Genomic DNA, 26,281 nt, shown 5'->3' on the forward strand with positions numbered 1-26,281 from the left:
TGTTGGAGGGGTTTGGGTTTTTTGTGTATCTTACTTAGCCTTAATGTAAAGGTGCAGCAGCTTAAATTTGATTTGGTAGTTGAGGAGCAAATGAATATTGATCTTCATTTACTGTTACAACTTTAAAGCACAGTAATTACTATTACTCCTTAAACATCACTTAACATGTATACGTAAGTCACATTACATCTCTTGTCCAAGCCAGTAATACTGTTTCTTACAGCAACTGCTGAAGCCCACCATATGCACAATGCACAGGTTACTCATCACAACATTATCAAATCAAATCAAATCAAATCAAATCACTTTTTATTGTCACATCACATGTGCAGGCACACTGGCACAGCACATGCGAGTGAAATTCTTGTGTGCGAGCCCCACAAGCAACAGAGATGTGCAAACACAACAACACAAACGAGCAAAATACAAGAATGGCCAACCTGAAACTAATAAATATATGTACAATATATAATAGTGTATGCATTTCTGGATGTGTATACTAAATATTTTCCTACGTGTGTGTGTGTGTGTGTGTGTGTGTGTGTATACACATTTTTACAAATTAAATAGTAAAAAAATAAAATAAAATAATAATAATAATAATAATAATAATAATAAAATATATAAAATATACAGAGTTGAATATGTGCAAAACAAGTGGCATTTATATACAGTGTGGAGTGCATAATGTTGAAGTTCCAGTAGTGAAGCTGAGGTGTCTATGACGTGTTCAGCAGTCTGATGGCCTGATGGAAAAAGCTGTCTCTCAGTCTGCTGGTACGGGACCGGATGCTGCAGAACCTCCTTCCTGATGGAAGCAGTCTGAACAGTTTATGGCTGGGGTGACTGGAGTCCTTGATGATCCTCCCCGCTTTCCTCAGGCACCGCTTCCTGTAGATGTCTTGGAGGGAGGGAAGCTCACCTCCAATTATCCGTTCAGAGCACCGCACTACTCGCTGGAGAGCTTTGCAGTTGTAGGCGGTGCTGTTGCCATACCAGGTGGTGATGCATCCAGTGAGGATGCTCTCAATGGCACAGTGATAGAAGGTCCTGAGGATGCGGGGGCTCATGCCGAATCTTTTCAGTCTCCTGAGAAAGAAGAGGCGCTGCTGGGCCTTCTTCACTGTTTTGTTTGTGTGTACTGACCACGTAAGATCCTCAGCCAGGTGTACGCCAAGGAACCGGAAGCTGCTCACTCTCTCCACAGCAGCGCCGTTGATGGTGATGGGGGTGTGTACTTCTCTGCACCTCCGGAAGTCCACTATCAACTCCTTTGTCTTTGCGACGTTGAGGGTGAGATGGTTGTCTTGACACCAGTGGGTCAGGGCGCTGACCTCCTCCCTGTAAGCCGTCTCATCACCGTTGGTGATAAGACCCACCACTGTAGTGTCGTCCGCAAACTTCACAATGATGTTGGAGCTGTTAGTGGCTGTGCAGTCGTAGGTGTAGAGTGAGTACAGGAGAGGGCTCAGTACACACCCCTGTGGAGCACCAGTGTTCAGTGTGATGGGGGATGAGGTGATGCTGCCCAGTCTGACCACCTGGCGTCTGTCAGACAGGAAGCTAAGGATCCAGCTGCAGAGGGAGCTGCTCAGTCCTAGATCCTGCAGTTTCCTGTCCAGCTTCGAGGGAACGATGGTATTGAATGCTGAGCTGTAATCTACAAACAGCATCCTCACATACGTGTCTCTCTTCTCCAGGTGTGACAGGGCAGTGTGTAGTGTCAGGGCTATGGCATCATCAGTGGACCTGTTGTGGCGGTATGCAAACTGTAGAGGGTCCAGTGAGTCGGGTAGTGCAGAGCAGATGAAGTCCCTGACCAGCTTCTCGAAGCATTTGCTTACGATGGGGGTCAGGGCTACAGGTCGCCAGTCGTTCAATGAGGAGATGGTGGAGGATTTGGGTACAGGGACGATGGTGGCCATTTTGAAGCAGGCTGGGACTACAGACAGAGAGAGGGAAAGGTTGAAGATGTGCGTGAACACTCCAGCCAGCTGAGCCGCGCATGACCTGAGGACGCGGCCGGGAATCCCGTCCGGACCAGTAGCTTTGCGTGCGTTCACCTTCCTGAAGCACTTCCGCACATCCTCCTCAGACACAGTGTGCGCACTGACGTCATCCGCGGTGCGCACACTGTCCGGTCTCATGGTGTTCGCTGTGTCGAATCTAGCGTAGAATACGTTTAGATCCTCACACAGAGAGGCCGTGGTCTGCAGTGTGCTGGTTTTCCCTCTAAAGTCTGTGATCGTGTTTAGTCCCTGCCACATACTCCGAGGGTTGTCAAACTGTTGCTCCACCCTGTCCCTGTACTCACGTTTGGCTGCTTTGATCGTCTTCCGGAGTTGGTAATGTGCGTGTTTGTAGTCCGATGTGTTCGCGGAGGCAAAGGCGGTGTTCCGTGCCGCCAGTGCCGCGCGAACATCTCCGTTAATCCAGGGTTTTTGATTTGGGAAGGATTTGACTGTTCTGGATGGGACGACATCTTCCACGCATTTCCTGATAAATCCACAGACTGAGTCTGTGTATTCATCAATGTCTCTGGCGGCCACGTGAAACATTTCCCAGTCCGCGTGATCAAAACAGTCCCGCAGCGCAGACTCCGATTGGTCCGTCCAACAGTGCACCGCCCTCCGGGTTGGAGCTTCCTGTTTCAGCTTCTGCCTGTAGGCGGGCAGGAGCAGGATGGAGCAGTGATCTGATTGGCCGAATGGGGCGCGGGGGAGGGCTTTGTACGCATCCCAGAAAGAGGTGTAACAGTGGTCGAGTTGCCGGTTTCCACGTGTGTTGAAAAGGATGTGTTGATGGAGTTTTGGTGAGACTTTCTTCAGGTTTCCCTTATTAAAGTCTCCGGCTGTGATAAACGCTGCCTCTGGGTGTGCGGTTTCCTCGCTGCTGATCGCGCTGTACAGTTCCCTGAGTGCACGGTCAGTGTCGGCTTGTGGGGGAATGTAAACAGCCGTAATAATCACTGCTGTAAATTCCCTCGGTAGCCAGAATGGCGGCACTTAATCATCAGGTACTCCAGGTCCGGTGAGCAGAAGGATTTGACCGGGTGCACGTTCGCATAATCACACCAGCTGTTGTTGATCATGAAACACACACCACCGCCTCTGCTTTTCCCAGTAAGATCCTGTGACCTGTCCGCGCGGTGCACAGAGAACCCCGGTAGTTGTATTGCGGAGTCCGGTACTTTGTCCGATAGCCAGGTTTCTGTGAGGCAGATCATGCAGCAGTCCCGCATCTCTCGCTGGAATGAGATCCGTGCCCGAAGCTCGCACAGCTTGTTCTCCAGAGACTGCATATTAGCCAGTAATAAACTGGGTAACGGTGGTCTGTAAGTGCGCCGTCTCAGTCGAACCAGAACGCCAGATCTTCTCCCTCTGCGTCGGCGTTTGCGGCCTCCAGGGCCAGAGAACAAAGGCGTCTCAGGTGAGATGAATGGGGGGTCTGCAAACGGAGCGTCCGTGTTGCAAAACTTGAACTCCGGAAAGTTATAAGAAAGACCGTCTTTTATGTCCAGTAAGGTTTGTCGGTCGTACACAAGGAGACAAGTGCTGCTCGTGAAAAAATAAAGGAAAAGTAAAATTAAACACAGAAGAAAGCCGTTGCTTCAAGATGGCGCCATACTCGGCGCCATCTTGATTTTTAACTTAACACTGTATGAATATCAGTCACTTGAACAGCAGAAATGTAAACAATGAGAAGGAAAGAAAAAAGAAGAAATATTCCAGTCCTTTGTTCATTTATAAAAGGAAACTTATCTTAATTATTTTTACAGTCCTTTTCCTTTTTATTTCTCTTTCTTGTGGTTAATTATATTGAGTCCTTTAACTGAGGCAACACTTATTTTCGGGGCACCTGACTTTCCTGCGGGGCTGCGTCCTTCATCTACCCGTGCAGAGCGGAGTTCTCACTGTAGCACCCTCAAGGATTGACGTACGCACGATGTAGTTATAAAACAGGGTTTATTCTGGTCTTGGCAACCCGTGAGAACTGCTCACGGACAAAACAATAAAACAAAAACATCACATCAAAATGCGCTCTTGTACGTAGTGTCAATCAATCAAAAAATCCTTAATTACAGAAAATAAACCATTTAAAATACACAAACCTCGTGAGCTGACATACAGGAGGTGCTAAATACTCCTTTATGGCCTTATTGCCTTATCTTCCATCTTCTTCGTCAATTATTTCCACTCTTTAAACGATATTTTCTCCATGTGTGGAGCTAACTGTGAGTTGCAGCATGCAGACACCATGTGAGCTAGCAAAAGAAAAGTGGCTGGGTGGAGACCCAAACAGCAAAGCTGTACCCTACACAATTCACCACCAGAGGGCGCAAAGGAACAAAATCCAGACATACAGCTTAACAAATATCAAATGCAACAAACATCAAATGCAAAAGACCGTTACACGCATGGTCAGGCTCCCTCTGCTTCAGGCACGTGCAGGGGGGGGGGCTAGAGGGGCTTGAGCACCCGCCCCTTTCCTGATGCGTGCCCAAAGTGCCCTTTTGTTGAGGCAACTTTTTAAAAAAAAATTATTATTATTATTTTTTTAATGTGTGTGTGCGTGCGTGCGGAGTCCTGTCTGTGCCCCTCAACAATAATATTTAACTATTAATCACAGTTTTGCTAAATAAAAGGATCTGGCTTGCATCAGTCACATGATCACTATTAACCAATGATCGCCCTTGACGGCAGAACGCGCTGGTTACGAGCCGGTGTTGTGCCAAAAAGTGATTGTCTGCCAGAAACTGATTGCCGTCCGCGGGAGCGCGCGCAGCTTCTTAAAGCCGCAGCGCCCGGATTACTTGCGTTGCCAGCTACTTCCGTGCAACTGATATAACGTGGGGGGAAAAAAACGCAAACACATTTATGCCTTTGTTATTAGGCAAAGGTATGCATTTATGGAGCTTTAACGTTTCTTGTAACCGAATTATGACGCTTATCAGAAGGTTGCTTTCAGTGTGTAGCGCAGTCACGAATGACTACACGCATCACGATGGAATAATTAATGCCTACAGGTTTAGTATGTCTACTCTCGTTGTTCATATTTGTTATAAGACTGTCGAATAGTAGTTAAAAAAATAAAGACCTATTGTGCCAGTATCACCATGACTCTTTCTTGTTTGTTCAGAATAACGACTAAGAACATGGCATTTTAGCGCTACCAAAAAGTGATTGTGGCCTATAACTTGTCACTGAAACAATATTTCGGCTTCAAACTTGTTGGATATATTCCAGAAGGGTTATATGTGATATATTATATCCCAAACACTCTCCAAGAACTGCTGAATAACTTGTACAGGAACAATAAAACTGATAATATGCCATTTTCAAGCTGCCAAAAGGTGATTATGGACTATAACTTGTCACTGAAACAATATTTCTGCTTCAAACTTGGCGGATGTCATTTAGAAGGGTCATATGTCAAATATTACATCTCAAACAGTCCCTTAGAACTGCTGGATAACCTGTAAAGGAACATTAATACCGATAATATGTCATTTTCAACCTGCCAAAAAGTGATTGTGGACTATATCTTGTCACTGAAACAATATTTCTGCATCAACTTGTTGGGTATCATCCAAAAGGGTTACATGTGACACATTATATCTCAAACAGTCTCTAAGGACTGTTGAATAACTATTAAAGGACCATTAATACCCATAATATGCCATTTTCAAGCTGCCAAAAGGTGATTATGGACTATAACTTGTCACTGAAACAATATTTCTGCTTCAAACTTGGTGGATGTCATTCAGAAGGGTCATATGTCAAATATTATATCTCAAACAGTCCCTCAGAACTGCTAAATTACCATTAAGGGAACAATAAAACTGACAATATGCAATTTTCAACCTGCCAAAAAGTGATTGTGGCCTATATCTTGTCACTGAAACAATATTTCTGCTTCAAACTTGTTGGGTATCATCCAAAAGGATGATATGTGGCACATCATATCCCAAACAGTCTCTAAGAAATGCTGAATAACTTTTAAAGGAACATTAATACTGATAATATGCCATTTTCAGCCTGCCAAAAAGTGATTGCCGCCTATATCTTGTCACTGAAATACTATTTCTGCTTCAAACTTGGTGGATGTCATTCAGATGGGTCATATGTCAAATATTATATCTCAAACAGTCCCTTAGAACTGCTGAATAACTTGTACAAGAACAATAACACTGATAATATGCCATTTTCAAGCTGCCAAAAAGTGATTGTGGACTATAACTTGTCACTGAAACAATATTTCTGCTTCAAACTTGTTGGATATCATCCAGAAGGGTTACATGTGACACATTAGTGGTACAATGGTTAAGTTATGTTTTTTCAATGTTTTTGAAATGTTTCTTGTTTTGTATCGTTGTCTCCTATAATATTTATTGGTTGTTTATTTGTTTATTAATTCATTAATTTATCTTCGTGTTGCTGTGTGTGTTTCTGTGTTGTTCACAAGTTCAGCTTTGATTGCAATTTGTTTGTAGGATGATTCAATTATTTTGTGTTTCCTAACATGTTAGCATAGTTACTGTATGCAAAGAATTAATATATATGTTGTTCCATGGTTTACTGGTGTTGAGCTTCCGCTATACCCTCTGTTTCTGGTCTATTTGTTAGTTTATTTTAACTGGTGGTTTCTTCTTTAATTGGATGTAATTGTTATTTGTTTTTGGTTTTCATTTCAATTAATACGTGCTGTATTGGAATGACATTTTTATTACCGTTTGTTTTGTCTTTCCTATTACTTGGTGTTCCTAATGTGTTTAAGCAGATCTCCTCCCACCTGTTTCCATTTGGCCATTATCCTTTTTTTGTATTATTTTTGAATTACAACACTTTTGAAATTTGACGTTTTATGCACAGGTTGAAAATGACATATTATCGGGATTAATGTTATTTTAAAAGTTATTCAGCAGTTCTTGGAGAGTGTTTGGGATATAATATGTCACATGTAACCCTTCTGGATGATATCCAACAAGTTTGAAGCAGAAATATTGTTTCAGTGACAAGATATAGTCCACAATCACTTTTTGGCAGGTCGAAAATGGCATATTATGGGTATTAATGGTCCTTTAATAGTTATTCAACAGTCCTTAGAGACTGTTTGAGATATAATGTGTCACATGTAACCCTTTTGGATGATACCCAACAAGTTGATGCAGAAATAGTATTTCAGTGACAAGATATAGTCCACAATCACTTTTTGGCAGGTTGAAAATGACATATTATCGGTATTAATGTTATTTTAAAAGTTATTCAGCAGTTCTTGGAGAGTGTTTGGGATATAATATATCACATGTAACCCTTCTGGAGGATATCCAACAATTATGAAGCAGAAATATTGTTTCAGTGACAAGATATAGGCGGCAATCACTTTTTGGCAGGTTGAAAATTGCATATTATCAGTTTTATCGTTCCCTTAATGGTTATTCAGCAGTTCTAAGGGACTGTTTGAGATATAATGTGTCACATAGGACCCTTCAGAATGACATGCAGCAAGTTTGAAGCAGAAATAGTATTTCATTAACAAGATATAGGCCACAATCACTTTTTGGCAGGTTGAAAATGACATATTATCGGTATTAATGTTATTTTAAAAGTTTTTCAGCAGTTCTTGGAGAGTGTTTGAGATATAATATGTCACATAGGACCCTTCAGAATGACATGCAGCAAGTTTGAAGCAGAAATAGTATTTCATTAACAAGATATAGGCCACAATCACTTTTTGGCAGGTTGAAAATGACATATTATTGGTATTAATGTTATTTTAAAAGTTTTTCAGCAGTTCTTGGAGAGTGTTTGAGATATAACATGTCACATAGGACCCTTCTGAATGACATCCACCAAGTTTGAAGCAGAAACATTGTTTCAGTGACAAGATATAGGCCACAATCACTTTTTGGCAGGCTGAAATGGCATATTATGTCATGGTCCTGGGTCATTTTGACCCAGCGTTTTGTGTTTTGTGATTATTTTCCTCTGTTCTAGTTATTCTGTGTCCTCCCCCCTTGTGTCCGGTTCGGGTTCTAGATTTCCCGTTTTGTTCTGAAAGTCTGTGTCTGTTGTCATTGTGTTCAGCTTGTCTCCTCCGGTCCTCATGTGTATTAGGTTCAGCTGTTCTTCCCTCCTGTGTGTGATTACCTGATTACCTTGTGTGTGTATATTTAGTGGGTGTCGGTCTGTGTTCGTTTTCGGCTCGTCTGCATTCTTCCGTGTGTCTCTGCGTCTCTCTGCCCCGCACCCCTTTTGTATGGTCTCAGGTTTGTCACTTAGTTTCTCCCAGTTTAGGTTTCCGTTTGTAATTACTCATGCTTCATTGCCTGTTTTTGCCACTACCACCCTGTAAATAAACGTCACTCGTATCATCAGTTTGCTGCATTTTGGGTCCTCCTTTTCCTCCACTCCACATGGCTCACTCCGCCAGCCGTGACAGTACGAGCCGACCAAACATGGACCCAGCAGCATCCGCACCTTCCCAGGAGTTTCGGGAGGAAGTAATTGACTGTGTCTCAAGGTTAATCAACCTGTGGCTCGAACGTGAGGGAGGGGAGTTTCATCGCGCTGTAGAAGCCAGGCTACAGCAGCTAATTTCTGCTCACTTCTGGCTACTCGGCTCTCTTCACCCGCTCGCACAGGACTTCATTCTTCACGAACTGCACTTTCACCCTCCAGCCGCTACCGCTTCCCAACCCAGCCCGGCGGTGAAGATTTTGCCCAGCCCGGCGGTGAAGATTTTGCCCGGCCCGCCGGAGGTTTTGCCCAGCCCGCCGGAGGTTTTGCCCGGGAGGAAGCGACGATCGCGCCGTCGGCGCGTCGCCCCACAGCCGGAGATTAGGACTTCGGACCTGCCGGCTGTGGTGAGTGGAAAAGACACTCCGTCTGTTTCGCCAGCTCGTATGACTGTTTATTCCGGGGCTGTGTTTGTTGAGTCAGCTGCCCAGCCGGTAGCTCAGTTAGCCGCTCGGTCATCACCTCCATCACATTCAGCCTCACGACCCATAGCTCAGTCATTACCACAGCCAGACTTATTGGAAACTATGTTACAATCCATAGCCCAGTCAATAGCTCAGTTGGTAGAAGACTCATCAGCCTTGTTATCAGCTCAGCCGTCATCTTCACCTACTCCTCCGGTACTTCAATTTGAGTCCATCCAACCTGAAAAGAACTATTTTTCATCTGTTCATTACAAGCAGAGAGACAAACCACACAATACTGAAAACATTCCTCAAGAGCTGGCCAGTTCTGAGACTGTGACGCACTCCAGGGCCTCCCCAGAGGCTGGGTTCCAGCCCCCAGCCGACTCTGGACCCCTGGAGGTTAAGAAGCCAGCTGAGGACTGCATCCGGCTGTCGCTGCCTGAGCTGAGTCACTGCTCTGTGCAGCCGCAGTCCGCTTTGTGTTTGCCAGAGGCCCGTGCGCCTGCTGGTTCCGACCTGTCCCTGCCAGAGGCCCGTGCGCCTGCTGGTTCCGACCTGTCCCTGCCAGAGGCCCGTGCGCCTGCTGGTTCCGATCTGTCCCTGCCAGAGGCCCGTGTGCCTGCTGGTTCTGACCTGTGTGTTCCAGGGGCCCCGGTGCCCACTAGTCCAGAGACTGTTTTCGCTGGGGGGCCCGAGGAGCCCGTCCAGCCTCCTGCTTCGCCTGCTGGGGGGCCCGAGGAGCCCGTCCAGCCCCAAGACTCGTCAGCTGGAGGGCCCGAGGAGCCCGACCAGCCGCCAGCTGCAGTCTCATCATCCTCGCCCGCTGCAGCCTCATCATCCTCGCCGTCGCCTGGTCCAGCTGCAGCCTCATCATCCTCGCCGTCGCCTGGTCCAGCTGCAGCCTCATCATCCTCGCCGTCGCCTGGTCCAGCTTCAGCCTCATCATCCTCGCCGTCGCCTGGTCCAGCTTCAGCCTCATCATCCTCAACGTTGCCTGGTCCAGCCTCTGCTTCGGTCTCGTCTGGTGCTACGAAGGCCACGCCGCCATCGGGTCCCGGACTGCCGCCTCGACATCAGCGGTCGTCTGTCAGGCCGCTGGTGGAGCGTCATCGTCGATATGGACGACCTCCTAGACGCCGCCGCTGCCTTCCGTGCGGTCGGCCTCCAGACTTGTGTCATCGCCGCCGTTGCTGTCCGCACAGTCAGCCACCTGAACGGTTTCCCAGTCGCCGCCGCTGCCGTGTGCACGGTCGGCCCCCTGAACTGCCTCCACTCCGCCACCGCTGCCTTCCGCTCGGTCGGCTTTTGGATCTGTGTCGCCGACGTGGCCGGCCTCAGAAGATGAACTGTCCTGGACTTCTGAGTTGTCAGCCTCCGGGCCGGCCTCCTGAACTGTGTTTTGTCCTTGTGCTCCAGCATGTGTGTTTGTTTTGGACAAGTCACTTGGTTCACTGGAGCTTGTTTTTGTTCGGTGTTGGTCCCTCCGTCCTGGGCCCCCCGCCGCCCGCCCTGGGTTGGTCGTCTGTTTTTGTTTTGGGCTGTCTGGAGCCAGCCCTTGGAGGGGGGGTACTGTCATGGTCCTGGGTCATTTTGACCCAGCGTTTTGTGTTTTGTGATTATTTTCCTCTGTTCTAGTTATTCTGTGTCCTCCCCCTTGTGTCCGGTTTGGGTTCTAGATTTCCTGTTTTGTTCTGAAAGTCTGTGTCTGTTGTCAATGTGTTCAGCTTGTCTCCTCCGGTCCTCATGTGTATTAGGTTCAGCTGTTCTTCCCTCCTGTGTGTGATTACCTGATTACCTTGTGTGTGTATATTTAGTGGGTGTCGGTCTGTGTTCGTTGTCGGCTCGTCTGTGTTTCTTGGTATCCTGTTCCTTAGTCTGCGTCTCTCTGCTCCGCTCTCCGTTTTGTAGATTTCAGGTTTGCTCTTTAGTTTCTCCGAGTTTAGGTTTGTCATTACTCATTGCCTGTTTTTGCCACTGCCACCGTGTAAATAAACTTCACTCGCATCATCAGTTTGCTGCATTTTGGGTCCTCCTTTTCCTCCACTCCACACGGCTCACTCCGCCAGCCGTGACATATTATCAATGTTAATGTTCCTTTACAGGTTATCCAGCAGTTCTAAGGGACTGTTTGAGATGTAATATTTGACATATGACCCTTCTAAATGACATCCGCCAAGTTTGAAGCAGAAATATTGTTTCAGTGACAAGTTATAGTCCATAATCACCTTTTGGCAGCTTGAAAATGGCATATTATCAGTTTTATTGTTCCTGTACAAGTTATTCAGCAGTTCTTGGAGAGTGTTTGGGATATAATATATCACATATAACCCTTCTGGAATATATCCAACAAGTTTGAAGCCGAAATATTGTTTCAGTGACAAGTTATAGGCCACAATCACTTTTTGGTAGCGCTAAAATGCCATGTTCTCAGTCGTTATTCTGAACAAACAAGAAAGAGTCATGGTGATACTGGCACAATAGGTCTTTATTTTTTTAACTACTATTCGACAGTCTTATAACAAATATGAACAACGAGAGTAGACATACTAAACCTGTAGGCATTAATTATTCCATCGTGATGCGTGTAGTCATTCGTGACTGCGCTACACACTGAAAGCAACCTTCTGATAAGCGTCATAATTCGGTTACAAGAAACGTTAAAGCTCCATAAATGCATACCTTTGCCTAATAACAAAGGCATAAATGTGTTTGGGTTTTTCCCCCCACGTTATATCAGTTGCACGGAAGTAGCTGGCAACGCAAGTAATCCGGGCGCTGCAGCTTTAAGAAGCTGCGCGCGCGGACGGCAATCAGTTTCTGGCAGACAATCACTTTTTGGCACAACACCGGGAACGAGCTCACAAAGAGCACGCGCATTTGTTGCGGTCCGGAGCTGTAGGAGAAACACAAGTTAACTCAGAGACACAGTCTGATGCAACAAAACCAGTAAGTAGGTGTACAGCGTACACTGTAGTGTATAGCACACAGGAGTATTGGCTTATTACGTACACGTTGGTAAGCTGTCTTGTTGCAACTGACGAACTGAAACAAACGAGCGTGCTGTGTGTGCAACAGCGCGACAAACATTACCTGTCCTTTTATTAACTGCACAAGTAGTGCTGGTCATAGCTGCTGGCTACCTGTGTAAGGCTGTCATGGGTCTGTAGCTCTGTCACCGTTTTAGAACATATTTAGTTTTAAAGTAAGTTTCCGGGCTTTTCCTGCCTTTCTGGAGGGCTTATATTTCACTAAAAAACGATCTAATATGCATGCCCACATAATTATGCATTATTATAATATTTTAAAAAACACACGCTGTATTTTAAAAAACATACATTAAGAAGCAGATTATATTAGATTTATATTTTAAATAAGACAACATTTGGATTTTACAGCAGTAAAATGATTGTATCTCTACAGTTTAAAAATGTAATAAGCTTTGCCCTGCACAGAGTGGATAATGAAACAAATAGAATCATCATAAATACATTATTTCATATTTATTACTTCCCCCTCCTCATTGCTTTATTATTGTAGCTCTAGTAATAAATAATAATGTAAGGATTCTGAATCAGCACCATGATGCCCATAGTATATACAGTATTCTGAAGAAGGTCTAAAATGTCACTGTGTGTGCATGTGTGTGTTTTATTTAGCTGGATTTAAAAAAATATTACTCAGGATATAACATTGTGCAGACATGGCTGGTAAGGACATGAGGAGGAAACAGCAGGAGCTGTGTGAGGCTACTAAAGGCAGGGCTATAACATTTTTCTGTCATCATTTTATTATAGATTAAGTGCAGGAGTTGTTAGGTGTGGATAATTAGATTATAGTTTATTGCAATAGCAAGTTGTGCCTTGTTCTCACATAGACAGCAAGTGGAGAGTGATATATGAAATGATGGGATGGAAGGAAGAAGAGAAGCAAAGAGTGATTCACAGGCAGAGCCTAAATTATTTCTCACAGTTTTTGTTGCCTTATGGTTCCAAGCGCTGTCACCAATCTTTGTATTTTGTTATTTTCTCATGACACTTGTTTAATCTGCTACCATCTCTCCTATGGACTTTTTAATGTCTACAATCTCAGATCAACACAGCCCTGCCCTTCCCATAGTAGACTCTTGATGAATGTGTGTTGTTGTTATTCAGCCTGGTTCAATGTGCCCCTTTTTAACTTTGAGCACCCGCCCCTTTAAACCTCTCTGCACGGCCCTGCAATTCAACTTATATACAGGACATAAAAACGTAAGCATGACTGTGTGACATGACAGCGTGGAAAAGTGTGAAAACATCCACGATCACCAACGGATTTCGAAGGGCTGGACTGCTGCCTGATGGAGAGGAGGCTCTTCAACTCTGACACTGACAACAAGGATTTGTTTGGTTTTGCAAGTGACAACGAAGGAAAGAAGCTGAGAGTGGATGACGAAGCCACCCTGAGCCTGTTCGTATCCGACACTGGAGGAGAGGACTTTGGTGGTTTTAGTGCGCAGGAAGAAGAGAAAGATGGTGAATGACTGACTTTTCTTCTTGTTAAAGCCGTGTCACTGCACCTGAGCCTAAAAGGTAGTCTGAATCTATTTTTCTGGTGTGCTGTAGGTTATTGTTATGTACTACATTTGTTACTCATTTATGAAGCACAGTACATGTTTTGTACTTGTAATTACCGCTACTTGTACATATACCCTAAAAGGTTATGCAAATATGTACCCATAACTTGTTTTTCAAAATATTAACAAAAGTGGTGTGTCTCCAAACAGCCATCTCTTTCCTGACAATTCGATTTGTGCATATTCTCTTACATATGATAAGTCAACATTGAAATACCTGCGGCTTTTAGTCAGGTGCGGCTAATGTATGTACAAAACGGGATTTTCGCCTGATTTTAGCTTGTGCGGCTAATATTCAGGTGCGCTCTGTAGTCCGGGAAATACGGTATTTAAATTTACTTGAGTAGGGTAGAGTCATGCTAATGACCTAATAATTTTATTCAGGTGTGTTGCAGCAGAGATACATTTAAAAGCTTCAGGACGCTGGCTCTCAAGGCCTGGAGTTTGACACCCCTGCTTTACACAAAGATGGGTTAAATCACAGTGCAAAGAATGAATGAATAAATGAATATAAAAAATAAATAATTATTAAATAGTCTTACACATCAATGTCATTGGTTGACTTTTGAAGTATTTGAATCCTTATTGGGTTCCCTGAGTGACAGAAGGATTAAAACACTTTAAAATCAGTACTGAAAATATGTGCAGACATTACTGGATAGATTTAGGGTTAGAATCAATAAATCACTATCATGTTAATAAGATAAGACACATTACAAAACGACATACTAGAAAGTGAAAAGGTAACTTTTCTTCAAGCAGCATAGTGGAGCAACAGAAAAAGACAAACCCCAACACCAGCACTGCTGCAGCTATTACAGTGATTGAGGGAAAATCTGTGAAAAAAACAGAAAAACGTGACGCTGACCAACAATAATACATCACTCATGAAGTACTGAAGTCATTGTTATTAGATCCCAGTCAAATTTACCCAAGTATCATCCGTCTCTAGTCTAGTCTGTGGTATACAGAAAGAGTTTCTCACCACCAACAGATGTTTTTTGGACCTCAGGAATCGTCTCCATCACCTCTCTGTGAGGAGCAGAGAGCACTCGTGCTGCACATCCCACCTGTGTGCTGTGTTTACGTGAACCTGAGAGCACAGCTGTAGTGGTGACAGTGAATGTAGCGTTGGTGTTGGACACACTGACAGTGTTGTACTGTGAGAAGCTGAGGTCTTGTTGTGAGAGTGTTACAGTGGGAGCAGGTCGACCAGTGGCTGAACAGGAAACAACCCACTCTTCAGCAGAGTTTGACTCTCTGACATCAACAACAGGTTCATGCAGCTCTGTGAAGGATCAGGAGATATTGCAAGGAATATGTTGTTGAAAGGAAATCAGTTTCTAGCACATTTAAACACATTAATGCAAAAGTTCTTACCATAGACTTGGAAGCAGGTTCTACCAGTGAAGGAGCCTTCAGGATAAGTGTTAAACAGACAGTGATAGCATCCTTCATCCTGCTCCGTCACATTCCTGATGACTATGGAGCAGTTCTGTAGTCCAGTGTATTTAAACTTGACTTTATCGTTAAAGCCATCATTCACTCTCTGACCATAGTACTTGCTGTAGGTGGCAACATTTGTCTCCACATCACGTGAGATTTTCTGCCATGTGACCTGAAGGACGTCTTTAGTGTCCAAGAGCTGACAGCTGAATTCAGCATCTTCTCCCACTGCTGCCAGCACAGTCTGCTGTGTTTGGACCACTGCTGTTAGAGCTGCATGGAGAATAACATGAGTTAGAGATGTGGAACTGAGAGGTATTGATGGGAAGGATTAAACAATAATTCGGGTCATGGAGTAGTCTGTGTTTTAGGCTCAAACAAATTGACATATGGGTACCACTTAAATGTGATGTAGACTATAAATATAAACCTGACACTCATTGTTTCATACTGTATGTTTCAGGGACATTTTCTTTCATCTATAAAAAAAAAGTAAGACAATTCAGTTAGCTACCAACTAAACAAAGAAAGTCAGATAGATGTACAGATCGTGTCTATATTGGTTCTGTTGGTCCATGACCAATTCTGGAGGTCTGTACTGCATTTGAACTTTTCCAACAATTTGGAGGTCCAACCATGATTTAAGCTGGACATCAATATGGCGTTCAACATTAGAACCTTGGACTTGATGTATATTTGTTGGACATCATGTAGATATCTATGACAAGTGCAGGGAATTTAAAGGTTTAATTGAGGTCATATTTTTTATTTACAAAATATCAATATTGGGGTTACAAAACAATCCCTTCAGTGGACCAAAAATGAATTATAAAACCCATCACTTCAACATAACCAATACCAGGACTGGTATTGACTGGTAACTCGTGCTACTGTAGAAATTCCCATTGATTTTCTACATTTTCCCAGAGGCCTCCCCTTCTGTGGATTACTAGTATGTTATTTATTAATTTGTGCCTCAATTATTTCAGACCAGTTATTTCACTGGGGAAGCCCTATATTGCCCACTTCCTAATTTCAGCACAGTTTGATCTTTCTCTTTAGCATGTATGTAACTTTAGTTTGTTGAGATTTTGGCATTACTTCTGTCATAAACATTCTCTCTCAGACATAACTGACTAAGATTTCTGTGGTTACCCAGAACATTTTAATAGACTTTTTGTAATCAATCAGGTCTTCAACCCCTTCTTTTAAAAATAGTGTATAAACCGTATGTATGTGTGAAAGACTGTTAATGTTTTGATAAATTGTTTATTTTAGAACAATTGGTGAGTGTGTTTAGCCACTTCACACTACTACACTTTGCTCTAAACTACATGCCTTCTCTGAACAGTATATATGTGAATGGACTGACGGATCTTTTCATTTCAAATGTTAAATAATTGTCAGTAAACTACTTATGACCTGAACTCCGTCTCTGTCTAATGGAAATGAGTGCCTTCTTGTTTTTAACTACATTGGGGTTGTGAAACGTCTTTTACATTGTAGGCCACATACAACCCAATTTTTGTTAATTTACCAACCATACATACATAACACACAAACATGTGGTTTATCTATTGCTTTCATCGTAATATGAATAGGCATGGGGCAACCTTTAACAAAACAGTCTAAAGCTGTTTTCACACAGCTCTCAAAACAGTCTCATTAATCTGAATGATGAACAACTCATGACACAGAAAGTTGATTTTGTTCTTTTTTATTAGGCTGAGTGTTCAGTGGGAGAAACGTTTTGTCACTCATTCAAACAAAATCTAAACTCTTCAGTAATTGTATCTCCCTCTAATTCTGTCTAAAGACAATCTCTTTGTCACTTCAGAGAAAAGTTCTCACATTTTAGGATCAATTTTTAATTATTACGAGTGAAGGTTCTTGTTTTCTTTTTTTTTTTCTCTTGTCACAATAAATAACTTTAAAAAACAAAAACAACAATACGGAATAAAACTTACCTTTTGAAAAGGCCATAAAAAGAAAAAACAAACACAGAATCCCACAGTCTGACATGGTGCACGTCTCTGTGTCCCCACTGGCTATTGTACCACGTATTGAAACAACGTCGTACAATAGCCAAATTATTGAAAACTCAAATGTCCCCGAAGGAAGGAAGAATCTCCCTTCCTTGTGGGACATTCCAAGGCATGTTAGAATGATCAACTGTACCAAGTAAAGTACAAAAACTTCCCAGTGCAGAGTTTCATCAGTGTTTTAATCAGCAAACTCAATCATTTTTTTCTGCATTTTGAAAATTCAGTAAAGCTGTAGGTGTCAACATTTGTCTCCACATCTTGTAAGATTTTCTGTCATGTGACCTGAAGGATGTATTTAGTCTCAGAGAGCTGACAGCTGAATTCAGCATCTTCTCCCACTGCAGCCAGCACAGTCTGCTGTGCTTGTATCACTGTTGTTAGAGCTGCACAAACAAAATAAGAGGCTTTCATAGTCCGTGTTTTATGTTTCATTTTAAAAAAAAAAACAACAACTACATAACAGAATTCACTGAGGTACATACTGAACTTACAGGACAGAAACAAAGTACCAATCCTATTGCAGTAGTATATCTCCAGTAACAATACCAGCATTGGTATCAATACTATTGATAACTGCATCAATCTGCCCACATCTAACTCGTGCTATTGTAGAAATTCCCTGTGAACTTATACATTTTCTCAGAAGCCTTCCCTCCGCGCATTACTGGTATGTTATTTATTATTTTGTGCTCCAAGTTCAGTTATTTCACTGGGGAAGCCCCGTAATGCCCACTTCTTCATTTCAGTACTGTTTGATCTTTCTCTTTAGCATGTATGTAACTTTGGCTTGTTGAGATTTTAGCATTACTTCTGTCACCAACATTTTAATGCTATCTTTACTCTGTTATAATCATCTCTCTATCTCAGGCATAACTGACTGAGATTTCTTTGGAAAAGTTCTCACATTTATGACCTTTTTAGGAGCTTCTTGTTTTGTTTTGTTTTCCTGTCACAATAAATAACTTAAAAAAACAAAAATGACAATATGGAATAAAACTTACCTTTTGAAGAGGCCATTAGAAAAACTAACAAATGTATAATCCCACAGTCTGACATGTTGCACCATTTGCCATGTCTGTCCCCTCACTGGCTATTATACAATGCATAGTGTTAGATTATAATATTATTTTATGCCATGTTATACCCCTAAGTAAAGATTGTGACTTATTAGGTAGTTTTAGTTGGCATTATTTTCCTGAATTAGAAGAAGCTGATAACTATTGCATTAGTTAAACTGATTTGCATTACATTAGACTGCTGATTTATTGTGGATGAATGATATTGTTTTATGATGTTATAAGAAATACTGTTCGCAGAAAGTCATCGCCTTATTTGTCTGATTAGAAGAGAACAGAACATGCTGGAGTTTTCTGCCCCATCTCAGCAGGAGCAGATAAACAGGGAGCCAAGGTCGTAGCTTAGGCGCCGTGTGAGAGAAAGCATGTGAATGTTTAGGCTTTTATGATAAGGTGGGAGAACCAGAGGCTATAAAAGTTTGATCAATGCTCCACCAGTTTGAGATCTGAGGCTGTCTGCATACAGTGTCTATCTCCCACGCGTGTGATCATTAAAATCATCGTTTGACTCAACCCGGCCGGACCAGTGTTGTTATTGTGGTTTTTTCTCTTGTCTCCATCCCCAATTTTGAACTCGTAACACTCTGTAACTGTTAGCTAGGAAATTTCACATTTTTGTCTTTTTGTGGAATCAGTGTGTTTGAACAGCACAAATTCTGCCTTTTCTAATTTTGAAAGACTGAACATGATATAAACAAAATAAATCTGATCTGTTCCTCTATAAATCTGGACAAATCTCAGATTCTGAAGTTCTCAGCGCTTACATTTTGTCCTCTCTACACTTCTGCTGAAAACTGACATGTGATGTGTTTGTACAGCTTCCTCTGTCGGTTTTTAACAAACCAACAAATTATCCAACAGAAGAGTATACCTTTGAGACAATGGTGTAGGTCTACTTTCCAAACTGAGAGGATGGATGAGATGATGGTGCAGGTTTCCAGTCTTAATTCAGTCTTGTTGCCACATTGTGGTCACCTGTCACCTTACTTTTGCTGTGGGAATTATGAAATGATAGCTAGACTTTAGCTTGCCTGTAGTGGCATTAAATGATCCTTTAGAAAATAGTTATAAATGTATTAGTTCCCAACATTGTACATTGCTGAATCATTATTTTTACTGAAAGTCTGTTCAGTTTCCAAACTAAAAGTAAAATTGAGTGTGACTCGCCGGCACATTACAGTGAGACTCTCCAGTTTGATCAGCAGAGAAAAAAGATATCTCAAACAAAATATGATGGAATTTCAAAAACCTTAGTGGATCCCAAAGAGCTTACAAAAATTTAATGTTTGCTTTGATTCCTGCTTTGCTCACTCTTGGCGTTCTCTCCATGAGCTTCATGAGGTCATCACCTGAAATGGTTTCCAACAGTCTTGAAGGAGTTCCCAGAGATGCTGAGCACTTGTTGGTCCTTTGCCTTCACTCTGCGCTCCATCTCATCCCAAACCATCTCCACTGGGTTTAGGTCAGGTGACTGTGGAGGCCAGACCATCTGGTCAGCACTCCATCACGCTCCTTCTTGGTCAAACAGCCCTCACACAGCCTGGAGGTGTGTTTGGTGTCATTGTCTTGCAGCAGGAGGAGCAACCACTGCACCAGCGTAGAGTTTGGTAATCAGTCCAGAGGTCCAGAAACTTCATCCTGATGCCTAATTGCAGTCAGGGTGATGCTGCCAGCCCATAGATGTCTGTGCCTCCCTCCACTGATATGCCTCTTGGGTCATTACTGGCCCACTATCAAACTGGCCACGCAGAACGATGTTACAACTTCTCTGGACCCTTTCATATCTGTCATATGTGTTCAGGGTGAAAAACACAGTCTGCCAGTGGTGGCCTGATAATTCTGGTATTCTATGGCAAATGTCAATCATGCATGGTTCCAGTCAGTGAGTACAGGGCCTGCTAGAGGACATCAGGCCCTCAGGCCATCCTTATAAAATCTGTTTCTGATTGTTTTGTCAGATACAAGTACAGGTTACTGGTCTCTTCTCATACCAGTAGTGACACTGGTATGAGGAGGAAAAATATCAGTGTCCCCCACCTGTAAAACCATCCCATAATGACTGTAAAGAGTCTGTAGGATCTGGTCATGAAACAATCACAAATTAATATTTTTTAGAATAATTTCCAGAGTCATAACACACAGCCAGCAAAACATGGGAAGTAAATTCCAGGAAAATAATGAAACCTTGCATAAAATGCCAGTTAAAGTCCAAAACTCTGTGACCTGACCCCAACCACAGTGTGGGCTGTGGACTATGTGGAGGTTGAAGTGTGGACCCAGAAGCAGACGCGTGGAAACAAAAGTTTAACCAAAAGCGAACCGTTTATTCAAGGCTGGTGAGCAAAACAAAACAAAAGGCAGGAGCAAACTAAAGGAAAACTAACCAAGACTAAAGTGGGGAAACTAAACACTGGGAACATGGAAAACTTGGACATAACTGTCATGGTGGGGTACACCAGTGTTATGATGAAGTGGACCCAAGTGCAGACAGGGAAGGAGGCAGAACTAAGTTTTGAAAAAAAAAGCAAGCTGTTTATTTAGGCTATAAACGTGAATACAAAATGAAAGCATCATGAGCAGTGGCAAAAACTAAACTGAAACCAAACTAGGAAAACTAACTGACTGTGACAAAACTGTGATAACTTTGAATCAACTGTGATAAGACCTGAAGGGAGGCAACGCAGACGACCTGACACTGAATAAAGAAAGACAGAGGACTTAAATACAGACAGGAGGTGATCAGGGGAAGTGGAAACACACGGGGGAACAGCTGACTGAAATGAACATAATGATGCCATGGCTAAAGTGAAACTAAACAATGTAGGGACAATGAACAAAAGGAAAGTCACACAATATATACACAGAGGGATGATAAGGGAAGTGGAAACACATGAGGACACAGCAGGGACAAATTAGATGTGATGAGACAGGAGAAAGCAAAACTGAACACACTGAACACAGGACACGAGACTTTCCAAATAAAACAGGATACAAACTAAGAGACACGGCTCGACACACATGGACCGACATGGGGACACTGAATGAATCACAAGGAGGGGAAACATCAACAAAACACAATGATGTGACTATGGCGACTATGGAGGAAGACCAAATACAGACGGGAAATTATTTTTGATAAAAGTAATATTAATTTGACTAATGGACAGGCAGTGATAAACAGCAAACAAACTGCTTAGCTTTACAGTCTTTGTTTTATCATCTGCAACTCCTGCAGTGTGAAACAGTCTTGGTATGTCAAACATAAAAACATTTTAGATACCGCTTCATCAGGTTACATATATATACCGTATTTCTTCATCAGAGAATCTATAATGTATTAAACTAAAAGTGTACACCTGGTTTAAAGAGTATTAACTAAATAAGAACGTGACAACTTTCAGTCATTAATGTAGCAGAGACAGTCTGACTAAAGGGACATCACAGTGAGACCTGTTTGATCTGCAGACACAGTCTCTCTCTACTAAGAGTGTGTTTGACTTTAACTTTCACTCAAAATGATTCAGCTCCTCTAAACCCTCCAACAAACATTTACAAATGCTTAGAAACATTTTGTGTTTCTAATTACTAATGTTCCCCAGCCCCAGCATTCCCACAAATCTGTCTGTTTCCTTTTTTAAGTTTCACTGTCTGTCTTCTAAACTTCGCTGATGCAGCTGGTCGTCTTTGTGTGAATCTGCGTGTGAAGGTAATCGAATCAGTATGTATTTTTTTCTGATAATATCAGCTGTGTGCAGCTTCGCTCCAGCACAAACCATAGCATTGTTCATGAAGACAGATATGAACGAGGTTGACTTGTAACACCGCAGTTATGTGAGCCGTCATTTGTAAGCCTCTTAAACTTTCTTGCACTTTTACACAAAGGTTTATGGTAGTGCTTCTTCTTCTTTGGGGATTTTTGTTCAACAGACTGAAAAAAGCTGTAATATATTTTTGAAATATATTTAAATTGGTATTTAAAGGACTATAGCATATTCTAATTAGATTTATGATACTGTGTTAAGACAGTAAAATTGTGCATGTGTGTGTTTGTGTGTCTGTCTGAATTTTGCTGGTACTGCACTGATTGATGATTGTTGATGATCCACCTGACTAGTATAAATTACAGTTTTATATAACAGAACAAATTTGATATCTGTAAAAATATTTTTTAAATTCTTGCTTACTAGCTGACACTAAATTTTTAACTGATTTCTCTTCTGGGACACCCACACTGTGTGCAGTTTCATCTCAGCCCACTGTGTGATTGCACATTAAAGGACATTTCTCCCCAAATTCAATAAGCTCAGTGGATTATCATAACAGCGTATCAACAATTCATTTAAGAAATCCTTCTTAGTTGTTGTCATGAAAATCTCAGTGGATTCTTGATTTTGCTCATCTACTCTACAGCCTGGATAGTTTCATTTCAAACTGCTGCCGTGTTTCTGCCAAATTAAAAAAACAGTTCTACTCAAATTCAACAAGGTTCAGTTAATAAACAATGATTAACAAAAGATTTTGTTCATATTTCATTATATAATTCTGATCCATCAAAAATATTCCTTCTTAGAATAATCCTTTCTCTTATTGAAGATCGATTTATTTTTCTCATTTTGGTCATTCCTATTAACCCAACCATTTCCTTAATCAATCCCACACCACCGCCCCCAAAACCATGGGAACACAGAGCAAGGAAAGCACAAAGTACACAAGAAGACGGGGACAATAAATACACACTGGATAATGAGACGAGAGGCAACGGGTGAGAGACATGATGCAGGAGAAAACTACAATAGTCACAGGAAGCAACAGTTAAAACAATAAAACAGGAGAACATGGAGAACAAGGCTTAAATTACATAGAGGAGAACAGACTGGACAGGGGAACATGAGATAGATAAATGCAGACGAGACTGAGACACTGATGGGAACAAATCATTAACCAAATGGGGGAAGTAAAACTCAAAGCTAAGTTCACAAGACATGAGACGATAAAAAAGAGGAAATGATACACAGAGACATACGCAGACATGTAGAAAACAGAAAGGAAAATATAAGTGAATGGGAAACATGACAGATGGGGAAATCAGACAATGACAGACAAACAGAGAGACAAGACAGACAAAGGGACATAACTGAAGTACAGAAAGGGATCACAAAAGCAGATATTTAGTGTTACAAAACCAAGAAGACAAACTACAATATGAAAACAGGGTACATGGGATATAGTAAATCCTAAAGCAAACTATTAACCATCCTTATATACAAAGAGCCAAACTAAAACACAAAAGACTCTCGAAAACAAAAAGGCATCGCAAAACCCTGAGGAAAAAAACAGCGATCCTCCATCAGCTTCCGCTTCTCCTTTTCAGGGTCGCGGGGGCGCTGGAGCCTATCCCAGCTGTCATAGGGCGAGAGGCGGGGCACACCCTGGACAGGTTGCCAATCTGTCGCAGGGCCAACACACAGGGATAGACAACGATTCGCACTCACATTCACTCACACATTCACACCTAGTGGCAATTTGGATTATCCAACTAAATATCCCCACAAGCTGCATGTCTTTGGACGGTGGGAGGAAGCCGGAGTACCCGGAGAGAACAGCGATCCTAACAAATAATATTGCAGTGGTTGGAGATGAAACTTTGCGGACATGTAGTAAATGGACTGATTCTTATATAGTGCTTTTCTACTCTCCTGGAGTTCTCAAAGTGCTCTATACAACAGGCCTCATTCACACAAGCACTTCTAAACACAAGTGCAAACTAATCATCAGAGGGCAACTTGGGGTTAGTATCTTGCCCAAGGATATTTGGCATGCAGGCTGGGGAAGCCAAGGTTCGAGCCACCAACCTTCCAATCAGCAGCTGATCTGCTCTACCACCTGAGCCACAGCCACCCACCCATCACAAGTGGGTGAGGCTGGTTCTGATATGGTGCTTTTCTACTCTGAGGATTCAAAGTGCTTCATACAAATGACTCATTCAAGGACTTTTCCTGTGCAGAAGAGTTTTCTATCTTGGGGTTAGTATCTCGTATCAAACAACCAACCTTCCAGTTACTTCGTGACCAGGGGCCCGTTCTTCGTACCTCGCTAAGTAAGTTAGCTGGATTTGATTGTTGACGATTTCGCGTGATCTTGGATCGTTCGGTTCCCCGAAGCTCATCCGGGACTTGCTGTCGTAGCAACAGAGCCGTAAGCGTAAACCTGCTCGGGAGCAGGTTTACTTTATGTAAACAGGATTAGATCACGGCCACTCAGGTATATCCGCTTCATTTATATGAAAGCAACAGCGATATTTCACCACTGTTTCACCATAAATAAATAACATCAATGTAACTAAAGATAATGCAGCACTTGATCCTTTTATTGATGTCACACAGATACATACAGGTCATTTCCTAAAAAAGGGAAATGTACTATTAACATTCTATTACATGTATGTGATTATTACAGATGTAATTCATATTTCAGAGTAGTAATTGTAAATTACTTCGTGTAATCAAGATGGGAGACCACGGCTATAAAAGCGAAGGTGGATTTGGGAAGCCTGTCGCAGCCATGTCCTGTCCGTATACGCGAGCCACCCATTGCGGAAGGTGCAAGATTGATAAGGAGAGTCCTCAGAATTCAGCGTATATTGCGGGACAGACAGGATCCTTTAGCTCAGCGCGACAGTGTGCTCATTGAGAGATATCGATATTCCCGTGAGGGTATTATTCACTTAACCAACTTGTTGACGAGGGGGTGCAGGACCACCACCTGTCTTTTTTTGCTCTGCCCTTTTCTTGGTTGCTGTTATAAACAAACAAACAGAGTATTTCAGGGTCTCTTTCCAAGAGACGAAAAGCAATATAAGAGATAAATATTACCATTCTGTAGAATATTCTTATATTTCACTTTTACTTGTTCCCATGTTCTAGTGGGTCCTGTTGTGGCTCTAATGTGAAAGGGGATATAATATAACATATTATAATATAATATAATGTAATATAATATTGGATAATATAGTGTGATATGAAATTACTTACGAGTTTAATTTGTCAGCAACTTCCTGCCAGCCCTCTCTCCTTGCTTTTGCAGCCTTTGCAGTGTTCCCTTGCGTTCTGATTAAACTCTGAAACTCCTGAAATCCCTCACTCAAGAGTTCTTGCTCTGCTGCCGAAAAATACCGAGCGCGCTCCTTCGACATTTTCGCCGACCAATCAAAGGGTTGCCGATCAATGTTTCTACTATCGATGCGTAGCCCCTGTTAAGCCACCCAGTGATCTCACATTACTTCATCCAGCTGTACTAATCGTCAACAGCAGGTGTGTTCGGAGAACCGGATTAGCGAGCTCACGGTTAGCGCGATGATTTGGTCTTGGATGTAGTAAGTGACGTACGAAGAACGGGCCCCTGCTCTAACTCCTGAGCTACAGACAGAAGAGGAGTTTGTTAAGAATTTTATGACAACTGTCAAAGTTTTTTTTCTATTGTTTATTAAATGAATCTTATTAAATTTGAGTAGAACGCTCCTTTTATTTCTCTGAAACCTTGCAGCTTTTGGTGGTTAAACTGCAAATATATAGAGAAGGTAACCCAGAGGAAGAATGCACAGAGACTTTAAGGTCAGCTATCAAGAATCATTTTTATGCATTTTGATGCAATGTTATGATATTTGATGTTGAAATTGATTAGAAACGACTAATTTCATTTCTACAGAATTATGCAGTGTGGGTGTCCAAGAAGATGAATTCAGAATTTCATGTCAACTATCATATATGATTGAATACAGAACCTTCATACACCTACCTGAAACCATTTAAATGACATTATTGAGTTCCTTCAAAGTTTCTCCGTTTGAACAGAGTTGTTCTTTAATTTCTCGTGTCTCAAGCAGCAGTTTGAGGTGAAACTATGGATGCATGAAAGAGCAGCTGAGCCAAATGACAACTGAATTTCAACTATAAGAGATGATTTTCAGAAATATTTTACATTTTTGAAGTTATTTTAGATTTGAATGAATCATGAATGAAGAAGCATTACCAGAAAAATTAAGAAGAAAAGACAACTTGAGTGAAAAACAAATGACACTGTGGCTTTATTTCTGTTAACTTCCTGAAAATCATGTGTGTTGTTATGTGTGTGATCAGCAAAAAGGGATAAGAAGCAGCACTACCGTAAAACTTAGCGT

General features: G+C 42.1%; 1 protein-coding gene across 1 annotated transcript; it reads right to left on the reverse strand.

Moving 5' to 3' along the window:
* Nucleotides 1-14,228: 14,228 nt before the first annotated feature.
* On the reverse strand, nt 14,229-18,085 carry LOC147329698 (OX-2 membrane glycoprotein-like). The gene is made up of 4 exons (XM_086290864.1): nt 18,031-18,085; nt 14,919-15,257; nt 14,524-14,826; nt 14,229-14,374 (listed from the first exon to the last, which is right to left on the reverse strand). Exons 1-4 carry the CDS (start codon nt 18,083-18,085, stop codon nt 14,229-14,231), a joined length of 843 nt encoding a protein of 280 aa, XP_086146990.1.
* Nucleotides 18,086-26,281: the final 8,196 nt, after the last annotated feature.

The sequence above is a fragment of the Aulonocara sp. 'chitande type north' Nkhata Bay genome, linkage group LG5 (assembly GCF_057382095.1).
Source record: "Aulonocara sp. 'chitande type north' Nkhata Bay isolate Kocher_YH1m ecotype deep benthic linkage group LG5, A_spYH_male_GT1.1, whole genome shotgun sequence".
NCBI lineage: Eukaryota > Metazoa > Chordata > Actinopteri > Cichliformes > Cichlidae > Aulonocara > Aulonocara sp. 'chitande type north' Nkhata Bay.

Bases quoted from the DNA above. Each gene is read 5' to 3' on its own strand.
- LOC147329698 (XM_086290864.1), bottom strand. From the start codon at position 18,085: ATGTCAGACTGTGGGATTATACATTTGTTAGTTTTTCTAATGGCCTCT. The intron at 15,258-18,030 runs GTAAGTTTTATT...TTCTCCATGCAG, and splicing joins TCTAATGGCCTCTTCAAAAG to CTCTAACAGCAGTGGTCCAA. The intron at 14,375-14,523 runs GTGAGAAACTCT...TTTTTTTCACAG, and splicing joins CCAAAAAACATCTGTTGGTG to ATTTTCCCTCAATCACTGTA.